Here is a 27,598-nt window from a genome sequence, read left to right on the forward strand (position 1 = left end):
GGCAATTTTTGTAGGAATAGGAAAAATCACACTATAATTAACAAGGAGCGGACCTCAATGAAGAGTAGCCCCCATTCACTGCAACTAGAGAAAGCCCGTGCACAGCAGCGAAGACCCAACGCAGCCATAAATAAATAAATAAATAAAATTTATTTAAAAATTTAAAAATTATAGAATTAACAGAATCTCAAGGGACCCCCAAATATCCAAAATACTCTTGAAAAAGAAGATAGAGTCAGTCATTTTTATTTTCATTTTTTTTTGCAGTTACAACAAATGAGTTCTTGAAATTAAACATCCAGTTTTACAAACATAGTCTGATACAAATCAGAAAATGACACTTGGTTAGAAAGACACCTGGTGCTCGGGCATCACCAGAAAAAAAGCAAGAAGTCAGATATCTCAAAAGCCAGACCATTTCCCACTTCTGAACTTGCCCTCTATTTTTGTTAAAAAAAAAAAAAAAGAAAAGATTAAAAAAAAGAAATAAAGGTCAGAGACCTTCCTGGCAGTCCAGTGGTTAAGACTCCATGCTTCCACCACAGGGGGCACAGGTTTGATCTCTGGTCAAGGAACTAAGATTCCGCATACTGTGCAGCGCAGCATCCACCCCCCGACTAAAAAAGAAATAAAGGGCATATATATTTATGAGTATGAAGAGGAAACCACTTGCTACAAACAGTTTTCCTGACAATCTCTGTCTACGTAACAGACCGCTAATCGTGAACATGTAGCACACGAGCACTGAAAAGACACAGAGCCTGTGATGTGAATCCAGCACCACACAGGAGCCCAAAGTTCCATTCACTACGCAGATGTCACCTGGCACCTTACCTCCCTGGGGGCCCTGTCACACTCTAGGACTTAATGAGAAAACCTAACACACCTGGGGGAAAATGGGAATCTAAAAGGGACAATGGTTTTCCAAAATCCTTTGGGGATTCCTAGAAGATGAGCCAGGGCGGGGTGTCTATCTTGATTTCAACGGCATCTCTCGGGCATCCACAAAGCCCCTTCCTGCGCCACAGTACCTACAAGCACGCCCTTGGAGGGACAAGGTCATCAGCGCGGCGACGTCGTCCAGATGACCCCACACTGTCCTGCAGTCTTCTTCCCATCAAGGTTCAGTTTTTCTCTCTGATTTTCCATCTAGCAAATCTCCAAACCCCAGGACCTCCTGGTGGTCCAGTGGTTAAGACTCAGTGCTTCCACTGCAGGGGATGAAGGTTCGTTGCCTAGTCAGGGAACAAAGATCCCGCATGCCACGTTGCATGGCCAAAAAGAAAACAAAACAAAACAAACAAATCTCCAAATTCCAGTTTTTCCAGGAGTTTTTGTAACATCAGTTGCCTCTCCATCCTACATTCTAAATATATTGTTTTGATTCATTTCTGCAAAGTATTGTCAAAACTATTGCCCTGGAGACACTTCATGAAATTCTCTTTAAAGCTTTTACATTCACCGAAGTGATCCAGCAGGTAGCCACCCTTGTCCGGGGCGGGGCCAGGGCTGGAAGCACTTGGACCTGAAGATCATGGCCATCAACCAAGCCCATCAGTTTTAGATTTCAAAACATATTACAAAGTAATCAAGATGATGTGGTACTGGCATAAACGCAGATACATAAGCCAATGGAACAGATTAGAAAACTCAAACAATCCCTGGAATATATGGAAAAATGTATAGAAAAGGGTGCCAACACTAAACAAATGGGAAAGGACAGTCTCAATAACAAATGGTGCTGAGAAACTAGATATCTACAAGAAAAAAAATAAAGCTGGTCCTTAACCTGCATCAAAGGTAAATACTATGTGTCAAAAGATACAATCCACAGAGTAAAAAGACCACCTCTCAGGAATGGAGGTGATGAAAGTGATATAAAGAATTTCCAACCGTCAGAGGTTTAGGTTGACTTCATGGTTCAAATTCCAGGCTGGAATAAAACACCCTCTATCACTGATGTCTAGTTCTGAACTTTCCATTCCATTCCCAGTCATTAAGATTCAGTCAGTGACTTGCCCACTTAGCTTCAATTGCCTTTGAATAAGTCAGAACAAATTACCCTTAGTTGGCCTGACTTCCAGATCTTACCAGGTGTTGTGCACATTAATGCCCGACTTTCACGTGCACCATCTAGATCCTGGTTTACAGAGAGCAGACAGTGCATCCAGATGGGGCCCCTAAGCAACTGCTGCTGGCCAATAGCATTGACACCCCGACTAAACCCATGGGGGTGAAGCCCCGCCCTGGACTACACCCAGTGGAGCCTCTTCACAAGTTCCAGGTCACTGGGTCACGGGGAGACGGGGATCTAAGTGTAGATGACAGGCCCTGAGGGAAGGACCTGGGGGACGGTGCGTGTACAGGTGTCAGGCAGGATACTTCAGAGTCAGACAAGTTTACCGAGTCCAAAGAAGGGCATTTGAGGAAGGACAGACAGAAAAACCAACTGAGAATATGACATTACCTGAGAAAGAGCCATTGCAGACTCCAGTTCTTTCCTCTTTCGCCTCTTAAGGGCTTCTTCCTTAGACAAGATGAATGTTTAGCAGTCTATCCTGAAAGTGGAAAAGATGCTGTTTAATGCTCAGAATCAACACACCCCCTTCCTGAGTCACCACCACACACACAGGGAAGCCCTCAGCATGTGGAACAGACGGTCCTCTGTTGCCCACTGTCCCAGGAGGGGCTCAGGACAGTAACTCCCACACAGAGGCCAACAGGTGAGTTTCCCACCCTTTCTTCAGACCTCACTCCCCTCCAGGTGAGGCCCTCACGTACCCAGCAGCAGCGGGCACCTCAGCGGGACCCGACGATCCCCTGCAGGTCACAGACCAGCCCTGATCCATCCCCACGCAGAGCAGAGCCCTCACCCTCAGCCCAGATCTCAGCCCTCAGGAACGGGAGGACCTGGAGCCATGATGCTCAGTGAGGGATCCAGATTGGAACATCCTGGGGCACCTTAAATATGATTGAGGGCTTCCCTGGTGGCGCAGTGGTTGAGAGTCCGCCTGCCGATGCAGGGGACACGGGTTTGAACCCTGGTCTGGGAAGATCCCACATGCAGCGGAGCAACTGGGCCCGTTTGCCACGGCTGCTGAGCCTGCGCATCTCAACAGGAGAGGCCGTGCTCCTCAACAGGAGAGGCCGCGATAGTGAGAGGCCCGTGCCCCGCGATGACGAGTGGCCCCCACTTGCCACAACTAGAGAAAGCCCTCGCACAGAAACGAAGACCCAACACAGCAAAAACGAATAAATAAATTAATAAACTCCTACCCCCAACATCTTCTAAAATATATATATATATATGATTGAGGTTGGGTCCTACACTGACTACATGAAGGGGAATCCCTGGTCAGAGGGTACAAAACATGTCTATGCAAAATGCCTCATCCATCTAATGTGAAGACTGGGTTGAGCACCATGGAAGGACGAATGAATAGTGAAAACATGGTGTATATATATAGAATGGAACATTACTCAGCCAGAAAATAAATCTTGCCATTTGAAACCACATGGATGGATGAAGAAGGTACTATGCTAAGAGAAAAAAACTCAAAGACAAATACCACATGGTTTCACTTATATATGGAATCTAAAAAATTAAAAAACAAAAAAAGGCAAAATACAGTGAAAGGAGACTCATAGAACTAACATGTGATTCCCAGAAGTGGGTAGGGGGTGGTGAGAGAATTGAAAAAGATCAATGTTCATGACTTTTCTCTAAGAATGAACGTACACAATGGGAGTTTTTGATAGATACACTAGAAATTTCACCTATTAACTCTCCCAACACATTTTTGTTAGTTTGTACTTAGGCTTTCTCCATTGGAAAAGGATGGATCCCCACTCAAAGTTTAGATTCGATGGCAGGACTGATGACTCCATACATTAAAGTGTTAGGAGTGAATTCCCTGATGGTCCAGTGGTTAGGACTCCGAGCTCAGCTTCAACTGCAGGGAGCCTGGGTTCGATCCCTTGTTGGGGAACTAAGATCCTGAAGGCCACATGGCGTGGCAAAAAAAATAAATAAATAACGTGTTAGGAAAATGTTTGTTACGTAATGAGGCCTTCTGGGGAGAGCAGGGTAGACTTCCCAAGTTTTTAAAAATGGCTAGAGAGGGCAGAGAACGCTGATGGGCTTGTGTTACTCTGGATACAGGACCGGGCTGAGGTGATGGTACTTGCTCGTTGCATGAACCCACAACTACTGCCAAGGGAAGGCACACTCAGCTTTATTATCAGCCTGCCCTGCTCACGGGAGCAGAAGAGGAACAGTTTGTAGTGAGACTTAAAGGTGTCTACAGTCAGACCTCAAATATGGAATCAGACTCTTTCGCACAAAACTGAATGTTTATTCAAGAGTAAACTCCTGATGTCTTGCTTAGGAAAGACCACAATTTTCCACCTGCTAATAATATACATACTACATTCCTCTTCCTGATTCACAGAGATCTCATGGCACGTTTGTTGGAATCCTAACCACTAGGCCAACAGGGAACTCCCCCATATCCATTCATCTGTTGATGGACATTTAGGTTGCATCCATATCTTGGCTACTGTAAATTGTGATACTATGAACGTTCAGGTGCCTGTATCTTTTCAAATTAGTGTTTTCTTTTTTCCTAGTAATGTACCCAGGAGTGGAGTGGCTGAGTCATATGGTAGTTCGACTTTCAGGTTTTGAGGAATCTCATCTTGTCAATCATATATATTTTTCAAAGATACTGTTTTGTCCAATTTATATATTTAATTTGTATTTCTCCCTTTATGTCAGTGAAATGCTTGGAGGTTGCATAAATCAAGGGGTTGTTTTCAAATTTGCGTCACATGAAAATGTACACAGAGGAATGACACATGCAATTACACATATACATATTCCTTTTCACATTCTTTTCCATTATGGATTATTACAGGATATTGAATATAGTTTTCTGTGCTATATAGGAGGACCTTGTTGTTTATCCATTTTATATATTACTTTGCATCTGCTAATCCCAAACTCCTAATCCAACCCTCCGCTACCTGCCCCCCTCCACCTGGGCAAACCACAAGTCTGTTCTCTATACCTGTGACTCTGTTTTTCAGGTATGTTCATTTCTGTTGTATTTTAGATTCCGCACATCATCAATGCTATACAAGATGTTTTCATGAAAAAAATCTTTTCAAATCTCTTGGGTATATTTTCAAAAGTAGAATTGCTGGGTGTGATATCCTGATGTTTAAGAAATAATGATTTCCTCATTCAAATGAGAAACACACAACTTCCATGCACAAACAACTGGGCAAAATTGGTCTTAAGACTTGGCCTTGATGCAAGAGGGCTGAGAAATTAGGGGAAACATGGCTATGTGTAAAAAGGTATTAAAAGAGTACAGAAAGTCATTATACTGAAACGATCTCTACTATACATAAAAAACAAAGTGTAAAATCTTATATATAGCATCTATTGATATTTTGTTGTAAAAAAAATACACCTGAAAATTAGATGAAAGTTACCTTACTGAATAAATATACTTCAGAATGAAGATTGTAATGGGTATACTTGCAGTGTATATATTTGTAATATATATATTTCATGTGATTTTATGAATTAAAACAGGAGACCTATGATACATTTAGAATAAAACAATAGCAAAATGTAATGGCAGCAGTTAAACGGCGAGTCACATACACACACATACTATTCTATTTTGATTAAATTTCCTCTCAACATAACTGTTCTCTCCATTTCAAAGAATAAAACTAATTTCCTTTCAACATAGATGTACACGACTGCTATCACCATCCAATGGAGAAAGTGACCAACTTTTCCTGTGCATTATATCTACCTGATAATCAGTCCCTAGTAACCTGTCACTCTCCTGCCATGAAAAGCCCAGTCCCTTAATGTCCTGCCTGCTTTACTCATGGTCAATTGGTAGAGGATTCTGTCCTATAACCCACACTGGCCTATCCACAGAAGGGCTCCCTGAATGTAATAAGCACGATGAGTCATGTCATAATTTTACATTATTCCCTGCCCCTCCCTACCACTAATTCACACACTACTGAATTTGATCATTCAGGGTCTTCGTTTTTCCAGGGAACATGGATGTGAAGGAACCATGCCTAACGAAGTTGGCCCCTTTATGTTACTGCTTCCTTCCCAGAAACAATCATCGAAGGCCTGTAATGAAGGCATAAGATCAACAGACTTTAACCTTCAGATTGAAAGACATAAATAGTAATTAAGCCTTTTCAAGAAAATTCAAATAATTATTCATACACTGAAGATAATGGGCCATTTCCACATATCTCCTTCCTCTTCTCATACACAAGTTTTAACATGCTGTGATTTGTAATTATTCTGAAGTACGTCATAACTCAGGTTAATCTCAGACAACTAAAGGATTATTTAGTCCTCGTATGCATTCTCTGAGGTGTGGTCTATTGAAGAATTGCTCAAAATATTCACCAAATTCATTATATTTGTGAGGATTCTCACAAATATAAGTTCTTCGGTGACTCCTGAGGACGGACTGTTTCTTAAAAGGGGTTTCATGTTTAGTATACCTGTATACTTTGACCTGTAAGAATTCTCTTATTATACCAAACATGTGGATGTCTGATGAAACACTTTACAATATTCATTACACTTGAATGCTTCTTCTCCAACGTTAACGCTACGTTCCAGTTTTTTTTGTTTTAATAAATTTATTTATTTATTTTTGGCTGCATTGGGTTTTCGTTGCTGTGCGTGGGCTCTCTAGTTGCAGCGAGCAGGGGCTACTCTTTGTTGTGGTGCGCGGGCTTCTCATTGCGGTGGCTTCCCTTGTTGTGGAGCACGTGGCTCTAGGCGCGCAGGCTTCAGTAGTTGTGGCACGTGGGCTCTAGAGCACAGGTTCAGTAGTTGTGGCGCACGGGCTTAGTTGCTCCACAGCATGTGGGATCTCCCCGGACCAGGGCTCGAACCCGTATCTCCTGCATTGGCAGGCAGATTCTTAACCACTGCGCCCCCAGGGAAGACCTGTTCCACAGTTTTGATCTTCAGGTTCAAGCATTAGCAAACATATTGCTCTGTGTGGATTCTCACGAAGATGTATATTCTGAAGTCTACTGCACGTTGAGTCTTGGATAAGATGCTTATGTGGATACGTGGTTTCAAACATCTTGGGTGCCTTTCTAAAAGCAGCATCTCTGGGTCTGATATTGTGATTTATAAGAAATATGGGGCTTCCGTGATGGCGCAGTGGTTAAGAATCCACCTGCCAATGTAGGGGACACGGGTTCGAGCCCTGGTCCGGGAAGATCCCACATGCCGTGGAGCAACTAAGCCCGTGCGCCACAACTACTGAGCCTGCGCTCTAGAGCCCGTGAACCACAACTATTGAGTCTGCGAGACACAACTACTGGGCCAGCATGCCACAACTACTGAAGCCTGCGCACCCAGAGCCCGTGCTCTGCAACGAGAAGCCACAAGAAGCCGCGCACCGCAACAGAGAGTAGCCCCCAGTCACCGAAACTAGAGATAGCCCACACGCAGCAACAAAGACCCAACTCAGGCAAAAAATAATAATATTTCTGAACTACAAGCCTTTGGTATATCTCTCACTTTCAGGTAGGATGACATGAATTGAAAACATCTCAAAATGGATTCTTCTGGGGTAATTCCCTGTTGCTCCAGTGGTTAAGACTCGGCGCTTTCACTGCCACGGGCCCAGGGTTCGATCCCTGGTCTGGGAACTAAAATCCCGCAAGCCACGCAGCATGGCCAGAAAAAAATAAAGGATTCTTTTATTTCTTATCATGATACCAGAATCAGAATTATATTAAAACTGAAGGATTATTTCACTGTGTTTAGAATCAGAGCAGCAAGGAAATATATCTGTGAGTTAGAAAACACTACGGGCCTAATAATTTTTGCCCAACACTTGGAACACTGGGCAGACTGGCCAGGTGTTACGCGGAATATTACACTATCAGGAAAATGAACAAAGTCCATAGATACAATCTGGCCCTAACACCTTTTCCCTTTACCTATCTCTGTTCTTGAGATAGAAATATGAAATTTGAAAATTCACATTTCATATTAAAATCATGGTGGATATTGAACACAAATTAATATATTGGGAAAAGAAGTCTCAAATTAATATTTCTATGAAAAGGAGACAAAATCTAAAATTGAAAAGGATTTTACGTCATAATGATCATTCTCCTTAGTCATCCAGCAGCCAGGTTGCTAGAAAAACACTGAAGACTAAGTGGTCATGGAGGAAGAAGGGAGAGGACCCATCACATCCAACACAGCACCCTCTGGACTTCCTGTTAGGTGAGAATGATAAACCTATTTCTTTCAGTTACTGTTTTCCAGGCAATCTATCACGAATAGAAACTGTCCGACCTGAGAAATAGGATTGTTATTTAGTGATGGGGACAGAATGGAGCATTTGAGAAAGAACCTTGAATTTAAAATGTTGTGGCTTAAGAAAACTTCATGAAGACATCCCTTCACTCATGAGCTAGAACTGTTTAGCACGTGTTGCGGAAAATTCATGTGTGAACAAATTATGGTGTGAGAATTTATGACAAATATTCAGAACATTAGGCTGTAAAGTACAGGACAATTAAATTTCAGTCCACAAATATGATCACATGTTTATTTGACCATCTGACCTATTGATCTATGATCCTATCTATCACACTAACCGTCTTTGCACTCATAAAGTACATTCACTCATTCTGTCAATGGGGAATGAGTCCAATCACTGAATATGTAGGAAGAAATACAATAACCTGCCTTCAGGAGCTTATACTGTATAAGGGAATGTCAGCAATTATTAAATAAGATATGACTGTGTTAGGTACGATGAAGAGGTATATATATTAATACAATGATAGACTGAGATGGTGGCCTAATTTAAACAATGTGTTCAGGAAATGCTCAAATGAAAAGAAGATGACTAAACAAAAGCATTGATTAATTAAGAGTGTGTCATGCAAAGCCACATGAAGACCATGAGGATAAGGATGAAAGTGATATTTGGAATTCAGGAAAGGAAAGAAAACGAATTGTGACCTGAAGCACCCAAAAGAGCCCAGTGCTCTTTGTCCATTTACAACTCTGGACAGAAAAAGAAGAGAATAAATCTGTTTACTTAAGGCACTCTGTGGTAATTTCGTACAGCATAAATAGGAAATTTAATTACATGGTGTATGTAGAAAAACAAAAGAACCTACAAACATTTCTGGAAAAAGAATAATTTACAAGGTATCAGGACACAAGTAGAACATGCAAAAATCGATCACAATTCTATATACTAGAAACTTACAAATGAAACTGAAATTTAAAATGTAATATCATATTGGTGAAAGCTCAAGAAAGTAAAAGAAAAATGTGTAAACTAAGAAAATAAGGGGTCAAGGAAAAGGAAGAGTCTCTGCTACACTGCAGTGATGTTCATTAGCAACTTGTAGTTGTTTGAGGGAATTGGCAACTGGAAACAAAGTTTTGCAGAAACATTCTCACCACACAAAGTGTGCGCTATCCTTGCACTTCCGCTGAAGTTATGTTGCAGTTCTAGAAAATGGTTACGTCCGAATCACAAACACATCACAGAGACTGGCTGTCACCTTCTCCCCCAAACACTGTTACAAAATGCTAAGCAGGTAGTCCTGGCACCAGGAAGCAATCAGAGGAGTGTTTTGCTGTTTGAGACTAAGAGGCAGAGTCTATGAGAAGTGTGGAAAGTGCTCCCACCTCAAACAGGGATTTCTCTGGGACAGACAATAGTACAGTGGCAAAGATGCAAACGTAGGAGGAATAATTTCATAACAATCCAGCACAAATTATCTGATGCCTGGTGAGCTGTTAGCCCCAAGGAAAGGTTTTCCCATTCATAACATCTGTGAGGTAATCTCCAGAATGAATTACTTGGTGAATAAATTCCTTTTCTAAAGACCTGGCCACAATAATTACATTTACCTGGTTTCTTTCCAGAGTAAGTATTCTAATAAAGTCGAAAACGTGGACACCTACTAAATGCCTTGACACTTCACTACACTCTTACACTCTCTCAAGATCATGGATTACCTGATGTTCAGTTAGGCTTAAAAGCACACTGAAGAATTTGCCACACTCATTACATTTGCGAGGTTTCTCTCCAGTATGAATTCTTGGGCAGGTTATAAGGTACGAATTTTGACTAAACACACGTAGACAGTCATTATACTTGCAAGGTTTCTTTCCATTATAGATTACCTGGCGGTAAGAAAGGCTGCACACACAAAAACTTTACAACACTCATGATACTTGTACAGTTTCTCCCCACTGTGATTTTGCCAAAGAATTGTAAGGTGTGAATTTTCACAGTTTCATTTTTTTTTCAAGTTTGAATTTTGAAGACCTTTCCACATACATTTATATGGTTTTTCTTAAGTATGGATTTTCTGATGTGTAGCAAAGGTTGAGACCTGAGTAAAGGCTTTTCCACACTCAATACATTTGCAAGGTTTCTATCCATTATGTAGTCTGTGATGAATTCGAAGACGTTGTTTGTAACGAAAGACTTTGCCACACTCATTACATTTGTAAGGTTTCTCCCCAGTATGAATTCTCTGATGACACACAAGGTTTGAATTTTTACTAAACACTTTGCCACACTCACTACATTTGTAAGGTTTCTCTCCAGTATGAATTCTCTGATGAACTGCAAGGTTTCCTTTTCGATTAAAGAGCTTGCCACACTGATTACATCTGTAAGGTTTCTCACCATTATGAATTCCCTGATGACGTGCAAGGTTTGAATTTTGACTAAAGACTCTGCCACACTCATTACATTTGTAAGGTTTTTCTCCAGTGTGAACGTGCTGATGCCTGGTAAGGGTTGGCTTCTCACGAAAGAACTTCCCACACTCATTACATCTGTAAGGTTTCACTGCAGTATGAATTTGTTGATGCCTTGTAAAGGTTCTCTTATCTCGAAAAAACTTGCCACACTCATTACATTTGTGAGGTTTCTCTCCAGTATGAGTTACCAGATGACTTGTAAGGTGTGTTTTTTGACTAAAGACACTGCCACATTCACCACATTTGTAAGGTTTCTCTCCAGTATGAATTCTCTGATGAACTGCAAGGACTGCATTCTGATTAAAGACTTTGCCACATACATCACATTTATATTGTTTAGCTTCTCTGTGGATTATCATATGTCTCCTGAGGCCTGAGGCAGAATAAATGGTCTTCCCACACACATTACATCTATAAGGCATCTCTCCAGTATGAATTCTCTGATGACTTGTAAGATGTGAATTTTGACTAAACCTCTTGCCACACTCCTTACATTTATAAGGTTTCTCTCCAGTATGAACCCTCTTATGACTTACAAGGTGTGAATTTCGACTAAAGACCTTGTCACACACATCACATTTACGCAATTTCTCTCCTGTGTGGATTCTCTGATATCTACTGAGGTTTGAGCCTTTAGGAGAGGTTTTGCCATACTTATTACATTTGTAAGGACTTGCCCTGTGTGCTTTCTGGTCTTCTGACAGTATTGAAAGATGCATAAAATCACTCCCATGTATATTAGAAATTGTCGATTGGCCAGTAGGAGAAATTTCTTGAGATGGTGAAAATGAGGTACTATTGTTGATGCTCTTAACAGCTTGATGAAATTCATAGATTTTCTGTTTACTTTTAAACATACGCAGTTCATCCGAAAAGCTTAATGCCAGCCTATTTGCAATCGGCTTCTTTCCTGAATCCCTTCTACCATGTCGAACTCTTCTATAAGTGACATCTTCATTAGGGGATGTAGGAATATATTTGTAATTTCTTTCATCATCTCTCCACTGACAACCAAGGTCATGCATATTCTGTATTTCCTGTAGGTAAAAATGCTTGATTTCACAGCTTCCATGGCTTCCCAACATCACTGTTGGGAATATTTCTCCTATGTCAGTGTTTGATTTTAGTTGTAATTTCTTGATCACGTGTATATGAGAGAGATCTACAAGATAAAAAGGACCATAGGTATACTATTCATTACACTGCATGAACAAATGTTTCATGGTGAATATATGATGTTACACCAAAAGTAATACTTTTACCAAACACAGTTATAAAACTTCTCAACCATGATGTTAAAGATTTTTAGGAACACTAAAGAATAGGATTCTTTACTAAAGAAACAGTGATCACACGTAATTCAACTTAAGTTTAGGGCAGCCTACCTGCAAACACACTGTGACAAAATATTCAGTTGGAAAAACTTGTATTAGCTCTCAAAAAAAAGTTTTTCCACCATAACCACAAAGCATATACAAATTAAGACTCAACATACAAATACCAGTAGTTTTGAAAGGAAAACTCAAAGGAGATGCAACAAGAAGTGAGCTGTGTAACTAATACTGTTATTCAGCAATCCCTCCTTCAAATGGTTTCTGAGTCATCACGGTTGCACATATTAATTTAAGTCGTATCCTGAGAAAGCTGTTCAGTGGATGAAAGGGGATCATTTTTACAGTGTGAGTAATGAGAAAGGTGGAGTGATGGCTGAAGAAATGCTGTGGAAACTGGGGAGATCAGGAGAACAACTTAAATATGGGAGCAAATGACAGTGCTTCTGTCAGCATCAAGCGACCATGTAAAGAAAGACCAGGACTGATAAGGGCCTCAGTGAAGCACAGGGAATAACAAACATGGGGTATCACTCCTGTGACTGCATATATGTGTGAATAAAACTGTAGGAGACAACTAAAAATAAGGAGGTTAAAAGAAAAGAAAAATTGGCTTAGCAAGTAACACAACACTGTTCAATTTTTAACTGTGGAAGTTATCCTATGGGTATGCGGCCAAAATGAAAGAGATTTAAAAAGAGAGTGAATAGAATATTTTAGATATAAAGCAGTTGTACATCTATTACATTATTTGCTATGTAGGATATCAAATTCAATATTCCCTGAGTCCCATTTCCATGCATATTTTCACAAAGAACAGATATAATATTCCACGAGATGTGCAAGACTGTTCTTAGCTGAAACCTGAAGGAAAAACTAGAATAAGGCCATCAAAAGGAAATGGGGGACTTCTCAGCTAGGGCACTGGTTAAGAATCCGCCTGCCAATGCAGAGGACATGGGTTCAATCCCTGGTCTGTGAAGATCCCACACGCCGCGGAGCAACTAAGCCCATGCACCACAACTATTGAGCCTGTGCTCTAGAGCCTGTGAGCCACAACTACTGAGCCCACGTGCCACAACTACTGAAGCCCACTCACCTAGAGCCTGTACTCCACAACAAGAGAAGCCACCGCGATGAGAAGCCCGCACACCACAACAAAGAGTAGCCCCTGTTCACTACAACTAGAGAAAGCCCACGCGCAACAACGAAGACCCAACAGAGTCATAAATCAATTGATTAATTACTTAATTTTAAAAAAGTAAACTAAAACTAACACCACACTAAAAGGATTATATAAAATAACATAAGGTGATATATTCTTGAGATGTAAGGTGGTTCAAGATATGTAAACTTTTGGTGTAAAACAGTACATTAACAGAATAAAACAAAAAATAAAATGACCATCTCAACTGATGCAGTAAAAAACATATAACACAAGTCTACGGGCTTTCATGATAAAAAACACTCAATAAACAAGGAATTTAAAAAGCTACCACAGCACAGTGAAGGACATATATTAACTGCCGACAGCTAACATCAGGCTCACTGGTCAAAGACTGAAAGCATTCTTTCTAATTCAGAAACTGGAAGAAGATACCTGCTCTATTTCTAAAAGCTTATTCCTGGAAATCCTAGCAGGAACAAATAGGCATAAAAAGACACAGAAGTATTAAAATAGAAAAATGAAACAAAGTCATGTGTTTAAAAGCAACATGATGTAATATATAGAAAACCATGAAGATCCTGCTAAAAATCTGCTAGAAATAATGAATGAACTCAGAAAAATTACAAGATATTAAATGAACACACAAAAATCAATTGTGTTTCTATATATTAACAATGAAAAACCAAGAAAGAAATTGAGAAAATAATTCAATTTACAATAACATCAGAAAATAAAACAAGGGGACTTCCCTGGTGGCGCAGTGGTTAAGACTCCACGCTCCCAATGCAGGTGGCCCAGGTTCGATTCCTCGTCAGGGAACTAGATCCCACATGCATGCCGCAACTAAGGAGCCTGCCTGCCACAACTAAGGAGCCGGCAACCAGCAACTAAGACCTGGTGCAACCAAATAAAAAAAAAAATTTTTAAATAAGTAAATAAATAAAATAAAACTAAACACTTAGGCATAACCTTATAAAAGGACAGAAAGATGTGTACACCGTAAACTAAAAACATGACTAAAAATATTAGAAAAGACACAAATTGATGCAAGGATATCCTAAATTCATGTATTTGAAGTCAATATTGTCAAGATGTCAATATTACCCACAGTGATCGACAGATTCAACCCACTCCCTAGTAAAATCCCAATAAAATTTCTTGAAGAAATAGATAAATACACCCTACAGAGTCATTTGGAATCTCAAAAGATGCTGAACAGCAAAATAAGCTTGAAAAGAACAAAGTCATAGGTCTTACATGTCTTTACTTCAAAACTTACTCCAAACCTACACTAATTACAACACTGTGGTACAGAGATAAAGACAGAGAGACTGGTGGAATAGTACAGAGACGTCAATAAAAAATCTCTCGTACATGGTTAAATGATGTTGTACAAGGCAGTCAAGACAACTCAACGGGGGAAGGGCAGTCTATTAAAAAAAAGATGTGGAGAAAACCAGTTATCCAAATACAGAACAGTTAAGTTGGACCATTAACTTATATGATATACAAAACTAATGAAAGACCTAAACCAAAGACCAAAATGTATAAAACTGCTAGAAGTAAACATACAGGAAAAGCTTTCTGACATTGCATTCACCAATGATTTATCAGACATAACACAAAAATCACAGGTGACAAAGTAAAAGCAGCAATTTGAACTACCTCAAAGTTATAAACTACTGTGCATTAGAGCACACTCAGTAGAGTCAAAAGTAATCTACTGTATGGGAGGAAATATTTACAAATGATCTACGCCATAGCAGAATATCAAGACTATATAAAGAATTCTATAAAGAACTAATCACCAACTCTACCATAAGGGGGCTGGCTCTTCCCCAATCAACCAACCACACATGGAAAATAGGAAACAAAACCACTAAGAGCAACATCAAATACACAGACCTGATGATTAAAGAAATAAAATCAAGACCATTTATTATGCATAGAAAAGTACCAAATGAAAGTAGCAGTGCCGTAAACAAAACAAATGATGGTTCATCATTGAAGGTATCACTCCACTTCATAAGCTGTCTCAATTTTTTTTTTTTTTTTTTGACCACGGCGTGGCTTGTGGGATCTTAGTTCCCTGACCAGGGATTGAACCCGCGCCTTCGGCAGTGAAAGTCCTAACCACTGGACCGCCAGGGAATTCCCAAGCTCTCTCATTAAGACGCTGCAAAATTAAGGGTGGATGTAGAATGAACAGTGGGCACACAGGTGACAAAAAATATGGCATCAACAACAGTTTAGTCAATAGCCTAACTTGAGGATGTGAACTTGGACAATGTTATCTCTAGGAGAAATTCCTATACCATTTCTTGAGGATCAAAGGGGATGATCAGTAGTATATGTAAACAACATTGTCACAGTGCTATTGAGACATGCTTTGATAACATTCCTCAAAACCAGAAAAAGAACTGGAAAGACTTATCAATCAGGGTCTTTATTTTGCATCCTAGAACATGCTCACCTCGCTACTAACTAGCTTACAGTGGTGATTTTCTACGTAGCAGGAAATATTGCAACAATGAGGGAAAGTATTTGCCATCAAGAATTTAATGCTGGGACTTCCCTGGTGGCACAGTGGTTAAGAATTCGCCTGCCAGTGCAGGGGACACAGGTTCGAACCCTGGTCCGGGAAGATCCCACATGCTGCAGAGCAACTAAGCCCGTGTGTCACAACTACTGAGGCTGCGCTCTAGAGCCTGTGAGCCACAGCTGCTGAAGCCTGCACACCTAGAGCCCGTGCTCCACAACAAGAGAAGCCACTGCAATGAGAAGCCCGTGCACTGCAACAAAGAGTAGCCCCCGCTCGCCGCAACTAGAGAAAGCCCGCGCACAGCAACGAAGACCCAACGCAGCCAAAAATAAATAAATAAAATAAATAAATTTAGTTTTAAAAAAGAATTTAATGTTACACAGTAAACCCATTCCACAGTGTCCAGCAGAAGTTGTCCATTAACTGCAGGTACATTATCACAGCAAAGAAATGGGATAAAATTTCAGACCCTGGGAGTATGTATTTCAAAATAAGTTTCACAGGCAAAATCATGCAAATGTGGGAGAATATGAAATCAGAAAGAATATATATTTCCCTACAACGTAGAGCACTAACAGAGGAAAAAAACACGAGATATGGGGTTCAGATATTATGAGTCCTTGACATGGAATCATGAGCTTGACCCACAGATTCCAAGCTAGTCAGAAAGATTCATATGTTCTCCCCAGGAGGGACTAGGGATTAAAAAGAGGATCTCTCTGTCCACCGTCTTTACAGTTTTCCTAAGTAACAGTTACAGAAGACCTAATGCACCTCTCTATTACACACATCCGTGATATGTGTGGCCAAGTCAGAACAGAAGAAATGGCTGAGGGATCTAAACAAGCAGACGGGGCCTGAGACAGCTCCATGCAGGTTCTGAGGTGCCAGAACTGAGAACCGAGCATTGAAGGGAATCAAGTCCAAAAGGAGAGCTGAGGGAGCAACAGACCCTTCTTTAAAACAACCCTCTTTGTGACTCTCAAAATCAAAGAACAACAAGTCCACAGAAGCCAAATGGCGCAGTGGTTAAAAATCCGCTTGTCAATGCAGGGGACACGGGTTCGAGTCCTGGTCTTGGAAGATCCCACATGCCGCAGAGCAACTAAGCCCATGCGCCCCAACTACTGAGCCTGCGCTCTAGAGCCCGTGAGCCACAACTACTGAGCCCGTGTGCCACAACTACTGAAGCCCACGCACCTAGAGCCCAAGCTCTGCAACAAGAGAAGCCACCACAACAAGAAGCCCGCGCACCACAACGAAGAGAAGCCCCTGCTCACTGCAACTAGAGAAAGCCCGCGGGCAGCAACCAAGACCCAACGAAACCATAAATAAATAAATAAATAAAATTGAAAAAATAAAATTAAAAAAACAACCCCAAAACTCCTGATGCTACATCACAAAACTTTTCTTGCCCGGTCAACATGACTTTGAGTTCAGTTAAGGAAGGCAGGCGATCCCCAAAGGCAAACAATGGTAAATGCAAAACTACCTTCCCAACTTTTGGAGTGAAGTTATCCTCACCTACAGAGATCAGGTTCCTGTAGGTCTCCACCATCACGTCCCTGTACAAGGCCCTCTGAGCAGGATCCAGGCATTCCCACTCTTCTGGAGAGAATTCGATGACCACATCCTTGAAGGTCAACCGTGCCTTAAATAAAAAAAAACATTTCGCCAAGGGGCCATGAGCAGAGTTCTTATTTGCATATAAAATGAGTAGAGGTGAAAAGATCAATTAGGTTGAAGTATGTATTCTTTTTTTTAAAACATCTTTATTGGAGTATAATTGCTTTACAATGGAGTGTTAGTTTCTGCTTTATAACAAAGTGAACCAGCTATACATACACATATATCCCCATATCTCTTCCCTCTTGCATCTCCCACCCTCCCTATCCCACCCCTCTAGGTGGTCACAAAGCACCAAGCTGATCTCCCTGTGCTATGCAAAAGTATGTATTCTGAAAGTCATTTAAAGGTATTTGGAGCTACTCGTGTGTCTAATTTTAATTTCTTATGCTTTGCCACAGAGAGTACAATATCCTTCAAATAGATATAGATTTATCATTTTTGTAGGAAATACATGAAATAGATACAAATAAAAATTCAATGCCGGGTTGTCTATATGGAAGTGTTAGATATTATGTTCTACACACTGAGGGATAATTAAACCTGGAGGAGCTTGAGTGGTGTCTTCAGAGACGACAGATTCCACAGTGGGTTTAAGGAAAGCTCAAAACCTCCTATCATGATGATAACAGCAGCAAAGACGAACACTGTTTGAACACTTGCTACGTGGTATGCATTACTCTAAATGTTTTACTTGTATTAACTTGTTATCAACAACACAGCTCATTAAAGACCTGTTCTGATACTGCAGAGGAGAAAACTGTGTCAGACACTGAGAAACTCGACTCAGGTCAAGAATCTAAGGAATCACACAGCAAGCAGCCGAACTCCGAAGGCTGGACTTTGGAAATGAAGTTTAAAATCAAAGAGTTAAGTAACACATACAGCATTAAAAGTACATTGCCAGAATCTCAGGGCTTTCCCAACACCCCTCAAATGCCACCCCACCCTCCTCTGCCCTTGGGATCCTTTAGAAGGAAAAGGAAAAAGAGGAGATGGAAGGAGAGCCCGTTTTCCTGGAGGGAGCCTTGCCCTAAGCCTCCTCATCTGACTGTAGCTTACCACAGGTCACTGCCCTTCCATGGAAGGGATGAGCACCCAGGGTGTGTGAACGGGATGGAAAATGCCAGTCTGTCTGGCAAAGGGAGGGAGAAACGGGCGGGCAGACAGGAGCTGCCTAAGAAACACGCAGTGGCTCACGTGGGACCACAGCGTCCCCTGGTGGAGCTGCTGGTGGCCAACGGTCTGGAGGGGCCTATGTCGGACCAAAGGGGCTTGGGGGCCCCCGTCAGTGAGGCAGGGGCATGCTGGGAAAGGCAGTGCCAGCCCCACCAGGCTGTGTGAGGGGCAGTGAGGATGACTCCACACCAAGCACCAGGGCCCACTGCTGCCCAGCGCTCACATCAGCATGAATCTGTCTGTGGGAAGAGCTCAGGGTGGTGTGTTCAAGATTCTCGGCTAGGCTGCCTGGGTTCGAGTCTCAGCCGCACCACATCCCAGCTGTGTGGCCCTGGGCAAGTCTCTTAACCTCTCTCTGAACCTCAGGCTCCTCCACTGTAGAATGAGGGTAATAACTAGGATCCACTTCGTGCATGGGAATTAAACACATTAATATTCTTAAAGCCCTCAGAACAATGCTGTGTTCATACTAAGTGCTACTGAGAGGAGGAGGAGGAAGTTAAATAAACAAAATGCTCTTGGAAGCTTAAAAAAAAAAAAGTACAGTGCCAGACAGTTCCCTGAGAAAACGTGAATGAAGTTCAAGGTGAACAACATGGAACGGCCTAAAAGGCCATTACACATGTGTGCACACACATATGCACACAAAATACTAGTAATTGTATTACTATTTAAACCATTAACATAATAGTATAGAAAATATTCAAGGCCATGGAATATATTAAAAATATAATTTCTACTGCAAACAGGTAAAATACATAGTTTCAGAATCATGATGACTTTTATCTAAAGCATAGAATTGTACATCCATGAATGTATGCACACACATGTCAACACTATATCAAGTGAAATGAAAGGAGTATTATCTGGACTAATTTTCAGACAATTTTTTCATCATCATTTTTATTCATGTGCATTTCAGGATCTTCCAGACAATGAAAATGTTATGGATCGTACTCAACTGCATTTGTCCACATAATTCCATAATGGGCTACTAAAAAATAACAGTAGAGACATGAAAAAATAGAAGAATACTTTAATTCCAACCTCAATATAATAACTATATTAAAAACTATGATTTTGTCCATTTAGCCTTAGATAGGTATTAACAAAGGCAAAAGAGTTTTTTTTCCACTAATAACTTTGACTCAAAATTGGAAAAGTTATTACTATTATACATTATTTGCACAGATTAATAATAAAATTATCACGATAGTAAAATTTAAAACTTATTGGACAACTAAAAATGACAGGGCTTCCCTGGTGGCGCAGTGGTTGAGAGTCCGTCTGCTGATGCAGGGGACACGGGTTCGTGCCCCGGTCTGAGAAGATCCCACATACCGCGGAGCGGCTGGGCCTGTGAGCCATTGCCGCTGAGCCTGCGTGTCCGGAGCCTGTGCTCCGCAACGGGAGAGGCCACAACAGTGAGAGGCCCACATATCGCAAAAAAAAAAAAAAGGAAAAAAAATATTGTTATTAAGCAAGAATATTCCACCAAACATCATGATCAGAAGGAAACACTTGATTAATTCCTGCTGAAGTTACAGTGGAGTGAAGCGGGCTGGCCAGGGCTCCTGCCTTTCACCACTGTACAGTGTGCCTGAGCAGGGACCACTAGCAGAAGTAACAGGAGGAAAACAAGAGAGCAAGAGACACACAGAGAGTGTGTCAGAGCTGCAACTGTGAACATTCACAAATCTAAGGACATGGAAAGGCGAAAAGTGAAAGGATGGAAAAAGATATTCAATCCTAAAGGGAGCAGGGGTGACTGCACAATATCAGACAAAATAAACTAAGGAAAAAACTAACACAAGAGACAAAATACATTATGAAATGAGAAAAGGGTAAATCTACCAAGAAGCTATAATGATTACAAGTATGTATACACCTAACATCAGAGCTCCCCCCAAAATGAAGAAGCTCTTAACAGAAATAAAATTGGAAATAGATAACAGCACAATATTAGTATCAGATTTCAATACCTGAGTTTTACCAATGCATGGAAACCAAAAGATCAATGAGGAAACAGAGCACTTGAACAACACTGTAGAACAACTGTACCTAACAAACATGTTCAGAACACTCCACCCAACAGCAGCAAACACATCCTTCTCAAGCACATGTGAAACGTTCTCCATGACAGACCACATGCTAGACAATAAAACAAATCTTAACAAATTTATGAAGATTCAGATCATAAAAAGTATCTTCTTTAACCACAGTGAAATGATACCAGAAATAAAGATCAGAATGAAAACAGGAAAATGCTCCAAAAGTGGAAATTAAACAGCTCATTCTTAAAGAAGCAATGGGTCAAAGAAGAAATGACAAGGAAATTTTTTAAATATCTGAATGAAAATAAAAACAACATGCCAAAATCTAAAACAGGTAGTCAAAGATGTATTAAACGGGAAGTCCACACTGCTAAATCAAACAACAACAAAGGAGAAAGAGGCATACTCTGCACTACTGTTCAAGAAACTATTGAACAAGTTAGCTAGAGTTATTGAAAAACGAAAAAAAATTCAGTTATCCAAACTGAAAAAGAAGTAAAATTATCTTTTTTTTGTAGGTGACAAGGTTTTCTATATCGAAAGCAAAAAGATTCCAAGAGAAAACTACTACCTCAAAAAACAACTTTAAAAAAGTTGCAGCATAAAAAGTCAGCACATGAAAATCAGCCGCATATACAATGAACAATGTCAACAGAAAATCAGAGAACAATCCTATAGAATCCTTAGGAAAAGATCAGCCAACTAGGTGCAAGACTTGTACACTGAAAAGTACTAAACGTTCTAAAAAAAAGTGCATAGAGATACATGGAAACACCCTGTACTCATGGATTGGGAACTTCATATATATATATATTTTTTTGTGGTACGCAGGCCTCCCACCGCTGCGGCCTCTCTCGCCACGGAGCACAGGCTCCAGACGCGCAGGCCCAGCGGCCATGGCCCACGGGCCCAGCCGCTCCGCGGCACGCGGGACCCTCCCGGACTGGGGCACGAACCCGCGCCCCCAGCAGCAGGCGGACCCTCAATCACTGCGCCACCAGGGAAGCCCTGGGAACTTCATATTTTTAAAATGACCAAATTAGGGAATTCCCTGGCAGTCCAGTGGTTAGGACTCCGAGCTTCCACTGCAGGGGTCACAGGTTCAATCACTGGTTGGGGAACTAAGATCCTGCAAGCCCTGTGAAGCAGCCAAAAAAAAAAAAAAGAAAAAGAAAAAAAAAGAACAAAATGATCAAATGACCCAAAGTGTTCTACAGATTCAACGGAATCCCTATATAAAATTTCAAAGGCAATTTTTACAGTAATAGAAAAAAATCATGCTAAAATTCATAGGGAATGTCAAGAGGCAGCGAACAGCCAAAATACTCTTGAAAAAGAAGAGGAAGGCAGTCATTTTTAGATTTTAAAACCTATTACAAGTAATCAACATGATGTGGTACTGGCATAAACACAGATACATAAACCAATGGAACAGATTAGAAAACTCAAATAATCCTTGGAATATATGTAAAATGCATAGACAAGGGTGCCAAGACTACACAAAAGGTAGGATAGTCTCAATAAGAAATGGTGCTGAGAAGATACATACCTACCAGCAAAAGAATGAAGCTGGAACCTTACCTACATTAAAGGTAAAAACTTCTGTCTCAAAGGATACAATCCACAGGTAAAGTCAGCCTCTGAGGAATGGAGGTGATGAAGGTGATTTAAAGAATGTCCCACTGTCAGAGATTTAGGTTGATTTCATGGTTTAAATTCAAGGATGGAAGAAAACACCCTCTGTCACTGATGTAAGGTTCTGAACTTTCCATTCCATTCCCATTCATTAAGTCAGTGACTTGCTCCTTCAGCTTCAACTGAGTCTCTGAGTAAGTCAGAACAAATTTCCCCTTAATATGTCTTCGCTAGAATCCACCTTGGCTGAGAGACTTGTGCACACACAGGAGAGGACCCTGGGATAAACCAAATACAGACTCGGAGCCAGGCAAAGCAAGATGACTGTCCAGAGGAAACCCAGAACTGCCCTATATAAGTGATTCAAACTACCACAAAGGTATGACTCTTTCTCTGAGCCTGCCCGTGTGTGTCTATTCAGACGTACTCTTTTGCCTCCTAATAAACACTTTACTTGCTTCACTATTTTCCGTCTGTCGCAATTCGTTTCTATGAACGAATTCGGGCCAGGGGCCTTGTCAATGGCCACTGGCCCTCGTGGTCTAGGGGCTAGGATTCAGCACTCTCACTGCCACGACCTGATTTCAACCTCCACCTGGGAGCTGAGATTCTGCTTCAAGCCTCTGTAGGCCGAGGCCACCAGAGATCAGCTTTTCAACATATCCCTATCTAAATGATGTCTATTGTCTCTTTCAGGCAATTAGATAAGTGAAGTCAGGTAACTCTGCTGCCAATATAATGTCCTAAAACACAAATCTGATCAGACCACTGTTTTTTTTTTTTTTGGAGCAACAGGGTTTATTTCGTGCTCAGGTTAAATTTTGGCTGCAATATTCACATTTTCTTCATTCTGGAACCCAAAAGGGTAGAGCAGTCCTTATCTACGACACCCTACTCATATCACAGAAGGATCCATGGTAGAACCACACGATGGTTCCTAAAGCTTCGGCTTGAAAAGGGCGTGGGTCACTTTTGCTCACATTTTATTGGCTTAAGCAAGTCCTCTGACCGTGCCTGATGCCCATAGAGAATTAGAAGTATAATTCTCCCATAGGATGGGGAGACAAATAATTGAGACCCATGACATAGTGTGCTAATGCTATGTTTAAGATTTTTGCATTTATGTTTAGGGGTGAGATCGGCCAGCCTACAATCTTCCTTCCTCAAAGTGTCCTTGTTGTGCTCGCTTCTGCAGCACATATACGAAAACTGGAAAGTGTCCTTGTGATCAGACCACTCTTGACTTTGATCCCTTTATTGGCTTTTCATTGTTTGGTTAAATAAATTTCTTAGCCATGAAAAAAAAATTCCCCCTTATCGTTCTGCTTTCCAGATTTTACCAGGTATTGTGCATATTAATACCTGACTTGCATGTGCAGCTTCTCTATCCTGGTTGACAGAAAGCAGACAGTGCATCCAGATGGGGCCTCTCAACAATCCCTGCTGCCCAGGAGCACTGACATCCCATCTCCAATCCATGGGTGTGAAATCTGAGTGGAGACGACAGGGACTGAGGGAAGGACCCAGGTGACTGTGATGTACAACTGTCAGGCAGGATACTTCAGAGTCAGGGAAGATTAATGAGTCCAAAGAAGGGCATTTCACAAGGACAGACTGTGAATCAATTGAAAATACGATTTTACCTGAGAAAGAGTCATTCCTGACTCCTCTGCTTTCCCCTTCCTCCTCTTCCTCTTAGCAGAACACAGGAAAAGGAGAAAACAAAATATTAGACTAACTGGTAAAACTAGGATTTGACTGTTAATATAAAAGATCATTGACAACTTTACCAAGTGTCCACCAAAAGTCTAAAATTATTTGTTACGTACCAAAGAGCTTTTCCAGTACAAAAGATAAAGAGGAGAAAGCAGGCAGGCCTCCAAGAAATCTGAAACACATTTTAAAAAGAAACAATTTTGTGAGTATTTTCATCTAATAATTGTGGTGTCAAAGTTTTAAAAATTTGACAATATATCATGTTTAGAAAAGAATGACTTGACATGATTATAGAAGACCACCAAAGCTTGTTACAGAAATTAATGATTATTTATAGGGAAGTAGAAACTGAATGAAAATTTATTCCACGCTACAAAAAGAATTATATGTAAAGAGATGAAAAAGAAAAGAAAACCCATCACAAAAAATAAACACTTTTAATGTTCCTTTTAAAAGGTACCATGGAGATTCCCTGGTGGCACAGTGGTTGAGAGTCCGCCTGCCGATGCAGGGGACGCGGGTTCATGCCCTGGCCTGGGAAGATCCCGCGCGGTGAGAGGCCCGCGTACCACACACACAAAAAAAAGGTACCATGTAGGGGCTTCCCCGGTGGCGCAGTGCTTAAGAATCCGCCTGCCAATGCAGGGGACACAGGTTCAAGCCCTGGTCCAGGAAGATGTCACATGCTGTGGAGCAACTAAGCTCGTGTGCCACAACTACTGAGCCTGTGCTCTAGAACCCGCGAGCCACAACTACTGAAGCCCACACGCCTAGAGCCTGTGCTCCACAACAAGAGAAGCCACCACAATGAGAAGCCCGCGCACCGCAACAAAGAGTAGCCCCCGCTCCCTGCAACTAGAGAAAGCCTGCGCACAACAACGAAGACCCAACACGGCCAAAAATAAATTAGATACAACATTAAAGAAATAAAAAATGTTTTAAAAATATACAAAAAATAAAAGGTAGCATGTAGTGACAGATTCAATCATTTCTTGCCCCACGTGTCCTCTCCCTACTCCTCTGCCCCATGTCAGGAAAAGAGAAGTGGGTAACTCACAACTTAGTGAAGCAAATCACTGCCCCCTGGCTAAACAGGGTTTGCAAATGGAAGTTATCTTCTGATACAAATAATTACAAAATGCACATGACAGGAGTTCTGCAATTCTCATCCTCATCTGTATAATTAAAGAAAAATTAATTACATTGTAAAATAACAAATCATGTATCACGACTTAATCATCCATATCCAAACAACTCACCATCCATCTGCAGCCAGCTCCCACCACCTACCTGCACTACAGTGTGTTTCCATTTCATGAGGTTTATGTCTTCCTATTTTTTTATTTGTCTCTGTCTCTCTTCTTGTTCCCCTCTGCTCTGCTGCTGTTCCTGCCCTCCTATTTCCTCCCTCACACCTGTCCTGCCCAACTCTGCAAACTGTTCCCCCTCCTGATGCTTTTTCTCCCCAACCCTTCTGATTGTTCCCCTCTGCTCTGCTGCTGTTCCCCTCTGCTCTGCTGCTGTTCCTGCCCTCCTATTTCCTCCCTCACACCTGTCCTGCCCAACTCTGCAAACTGTTCCCCCTCCTGATGCTTTTTCTCCCCAACCCTTCTGATTGTTCCCCTCTGCTCTGCTGCTGTTCCCCTCTGCTCTGCTGCTGTTCCTGCCCTCCTATTTCCTCCCTCACACCTGTCCTGCCCAACTCTGCAAACTGTTCCCCCTCCTGATGCTTTTTCTCCCCAACCCTTCTGATTACCCTAAATCTCTATGTATTTCTGCCTCTTTCTTCCCCCACCTGCTCCCTCTCTGCCCTTCGGGTGACACCCCTTCTGTCCCTGTTACACGCCTTTCCTCCTCCCTATCTGGCATCTCAGATGGCTGCGCTTCCTTCCTGCCCTCTCTTTCTCTCTTCCTCTCTTCCTCTTCTCTTCTAGTCACACTTTGTCCTCTTTCTCTCCCAGCACCACGTTGCTCTGTAGCCCAAGTTTCCAACTCTTTCATCCTCTCGCCCACTCTGTGTGAAGTGCCTCTCCTTTGTTACCCCCGTCCCGCCGCTGACCCAGGGCCCTGTGTTGCTCTCCCATCCCTGGAGATCCGACTTTTTAAAAATTTACTTCTTTATTTTATTCACCTATTTCAGTGCTTTATCGCTTTCATTTCCCTGTCTTTTTACAAGTCCTCAGCCACCCCCTGTATTCCCATCGATTCTCCCTCATTCTTTTCTCGTTCTCAGTTTTTTATTCCTGTCCGTCTCTGTCTCTGCTTCTCCTGATCGCCCACGTATTTACAGAGATGGTGACTGAATAAGATGCCCGCGTATCAAAAGAGGAAATTTTCCAGCGAGATGGACTTGGGACGGAAGAACACTGGGTGTCACACGCCTGTCCCAGGTCACTCCCCGCCCCCCACGCCGGGGGAGAGGAAGGGCTGACTACGAAGGGGAAGCCGGGAGAGCAAAAGGACCGGCCTGAGGAGACGCGAGGACAGAGGGGCGGGGAAGAAGGGGGTTCCGGAGAGGGGCCGGTTCTGAAGAATCCCAGGACCGGGGAGAGGACGCGGCCTGTCCGGGAGCGGGGCGGCGGGCGCTGCCCTCCAGGGGCCGAGAGGGCGAGGCTGCGGGGCGCGAATCCACCTCGCGGAAGGGGACGTTACATGGGTGTGTGTGGGGGGGAGCTACTAAAGCGTTTTAAGCAGGAAAATGTAGTGAAAGGCGATGTGTACGTGGACCGAAGGCAGAAAAGCCAAGGGCAGGGACCAGCCGCGTAGCGAATTCAAACCCAAATGAAAGATACCCGACCCGTAACGGCGACGTCTGGATTTACAGGGGTAGGAGGGCCGGGCGCTGGGATTTTAGGTCCACAGTCACTCGCAACACCCTGAGGTTTGAGTAAAGGGAGCCGGGCAGCACAAATTTACACTTCAAAGGAGACACTTACCCCCGACAGCTCGACCTTCACTCCGAGCTCCCCACTTCCGGTTCCGTAAGAAACTGAGCGGAGTTAGAGGCAGGGCTTCCGGGGGCGGGGCCTGAGCGGAGCGCTAGCGGCGAGGGGCGGGGCGAGGAAGGAGCCAGTTCTGTGAACGGAGTACGGGGTGTCGGGGAAGAGTTGGTGCTTCTCCGTAACTTGGGAGTAAAAGCTTACAGTTCTGTGGGCTACTTAGGTGGGAAGCTAATGTTTCCTCCTAACAAGCTGAAACGGTTTCAATAAAAACCTTTTTTTGCCAGCAGGTTGCTCGCATGTCGTGGTCGTGAGGCTCAAGCAATTCAGTGGTTGGAAACGTGGGTCTCCAATGGGTTGCTGCGGGGCAGTGGTTGGATCCCGGAAAATTTCCTGCAGTTAGAACTAATTTAAGCAGTTTAAGGAAACAAGAGCTAGACTGGCCTCTGTATTACACACTAGAATGAGAAATGAAAAAACACTCCCAGTGTAGAATGGGCCATTTCACAGTGACACCTTACAGAATAGATTTTCCTTTCTATTCTTCATTCAGCCAGGACTACAAACTCAACACTCTCTT

The 27,598-nt window shown here is 42.1% G+C and overlaps 1 protein-coding gene and 1 long non-coding RNA gene across 2 annotated transcripts; both read right to left on the reverse strand.

Moving 5' to 3' along the window:
* Positions 1 to 230: 230 nt before the first annotated feature.
* LOC132509847 (uncharacterized) lies at positions 231 to 5,519 on the reverse strand. The gene is made up of 2 exons (XR_009537144.1): positions 2,468 to 5,519; positions 231 to 1,235 (listed from the first exon to the last, which is right to left on the reverse strand). It is a non-coding gene; the product is annotated as an uncharacterized LOC132509847 (long non-coding RNA).
* Positions 5,520 to 10,338: 4,819 nt separating this feature from the next.
* LOC132509804 (zinc finger protein 347-like) lies at positions 10,339 to 27,042 on the reverse strand. The gene is made up of 5 exons (XM_060131291.1): positions 27,016 to 27,042; positions 24,193 to 24,251; positions 24,007 to 24,055; positions 17,394 to 17,520; positions 10,339 to 11,990 (listed from the first exon to the last, which is right to left on the reverse strand). Exons 3-5 carry the CDS (start codon positions 24,019 to 24,021, stop codon positions 10,495 to 10,497), a joined length of 1,638 nt encoding a protein of 545 aa, XP_059987274.1. The 5' UTR covers positions 24,022 to 24,055; positions 24,193 to 24,251; positions 27,016 to 27,042; the 3' UTR covers positions 10,339 to 10,494.
* Positions 27,043 to 27,598: the final 556 nt, after the last annotated feature.

This window comes from Lagenorhynchus albirostris, chromosome 19 (assembly GCF_949774975.1).
Source record: "Lagenorhynchus albirostris chromosome 19, mLagAlb1.1, whole genome shotgun sequence".
NCBI lineage: Eukaryota > Metazoa > Chordata > Mammalia > Artiodactyla > Delphinidae > Lagenorhynchus > Lagenorhynchus albirostris.

Coding starts and splice junctions, on each gene's coding strand:
- LOC132509804 (XM_060131291.1), bottom strand. Junction 11,991..17,393: donor CAGGAACCTGATCTCTGTAG/GTGAGGATAACT, acceptor TTTATCTTGTAG/ATCTCTCTCATATACACGTG.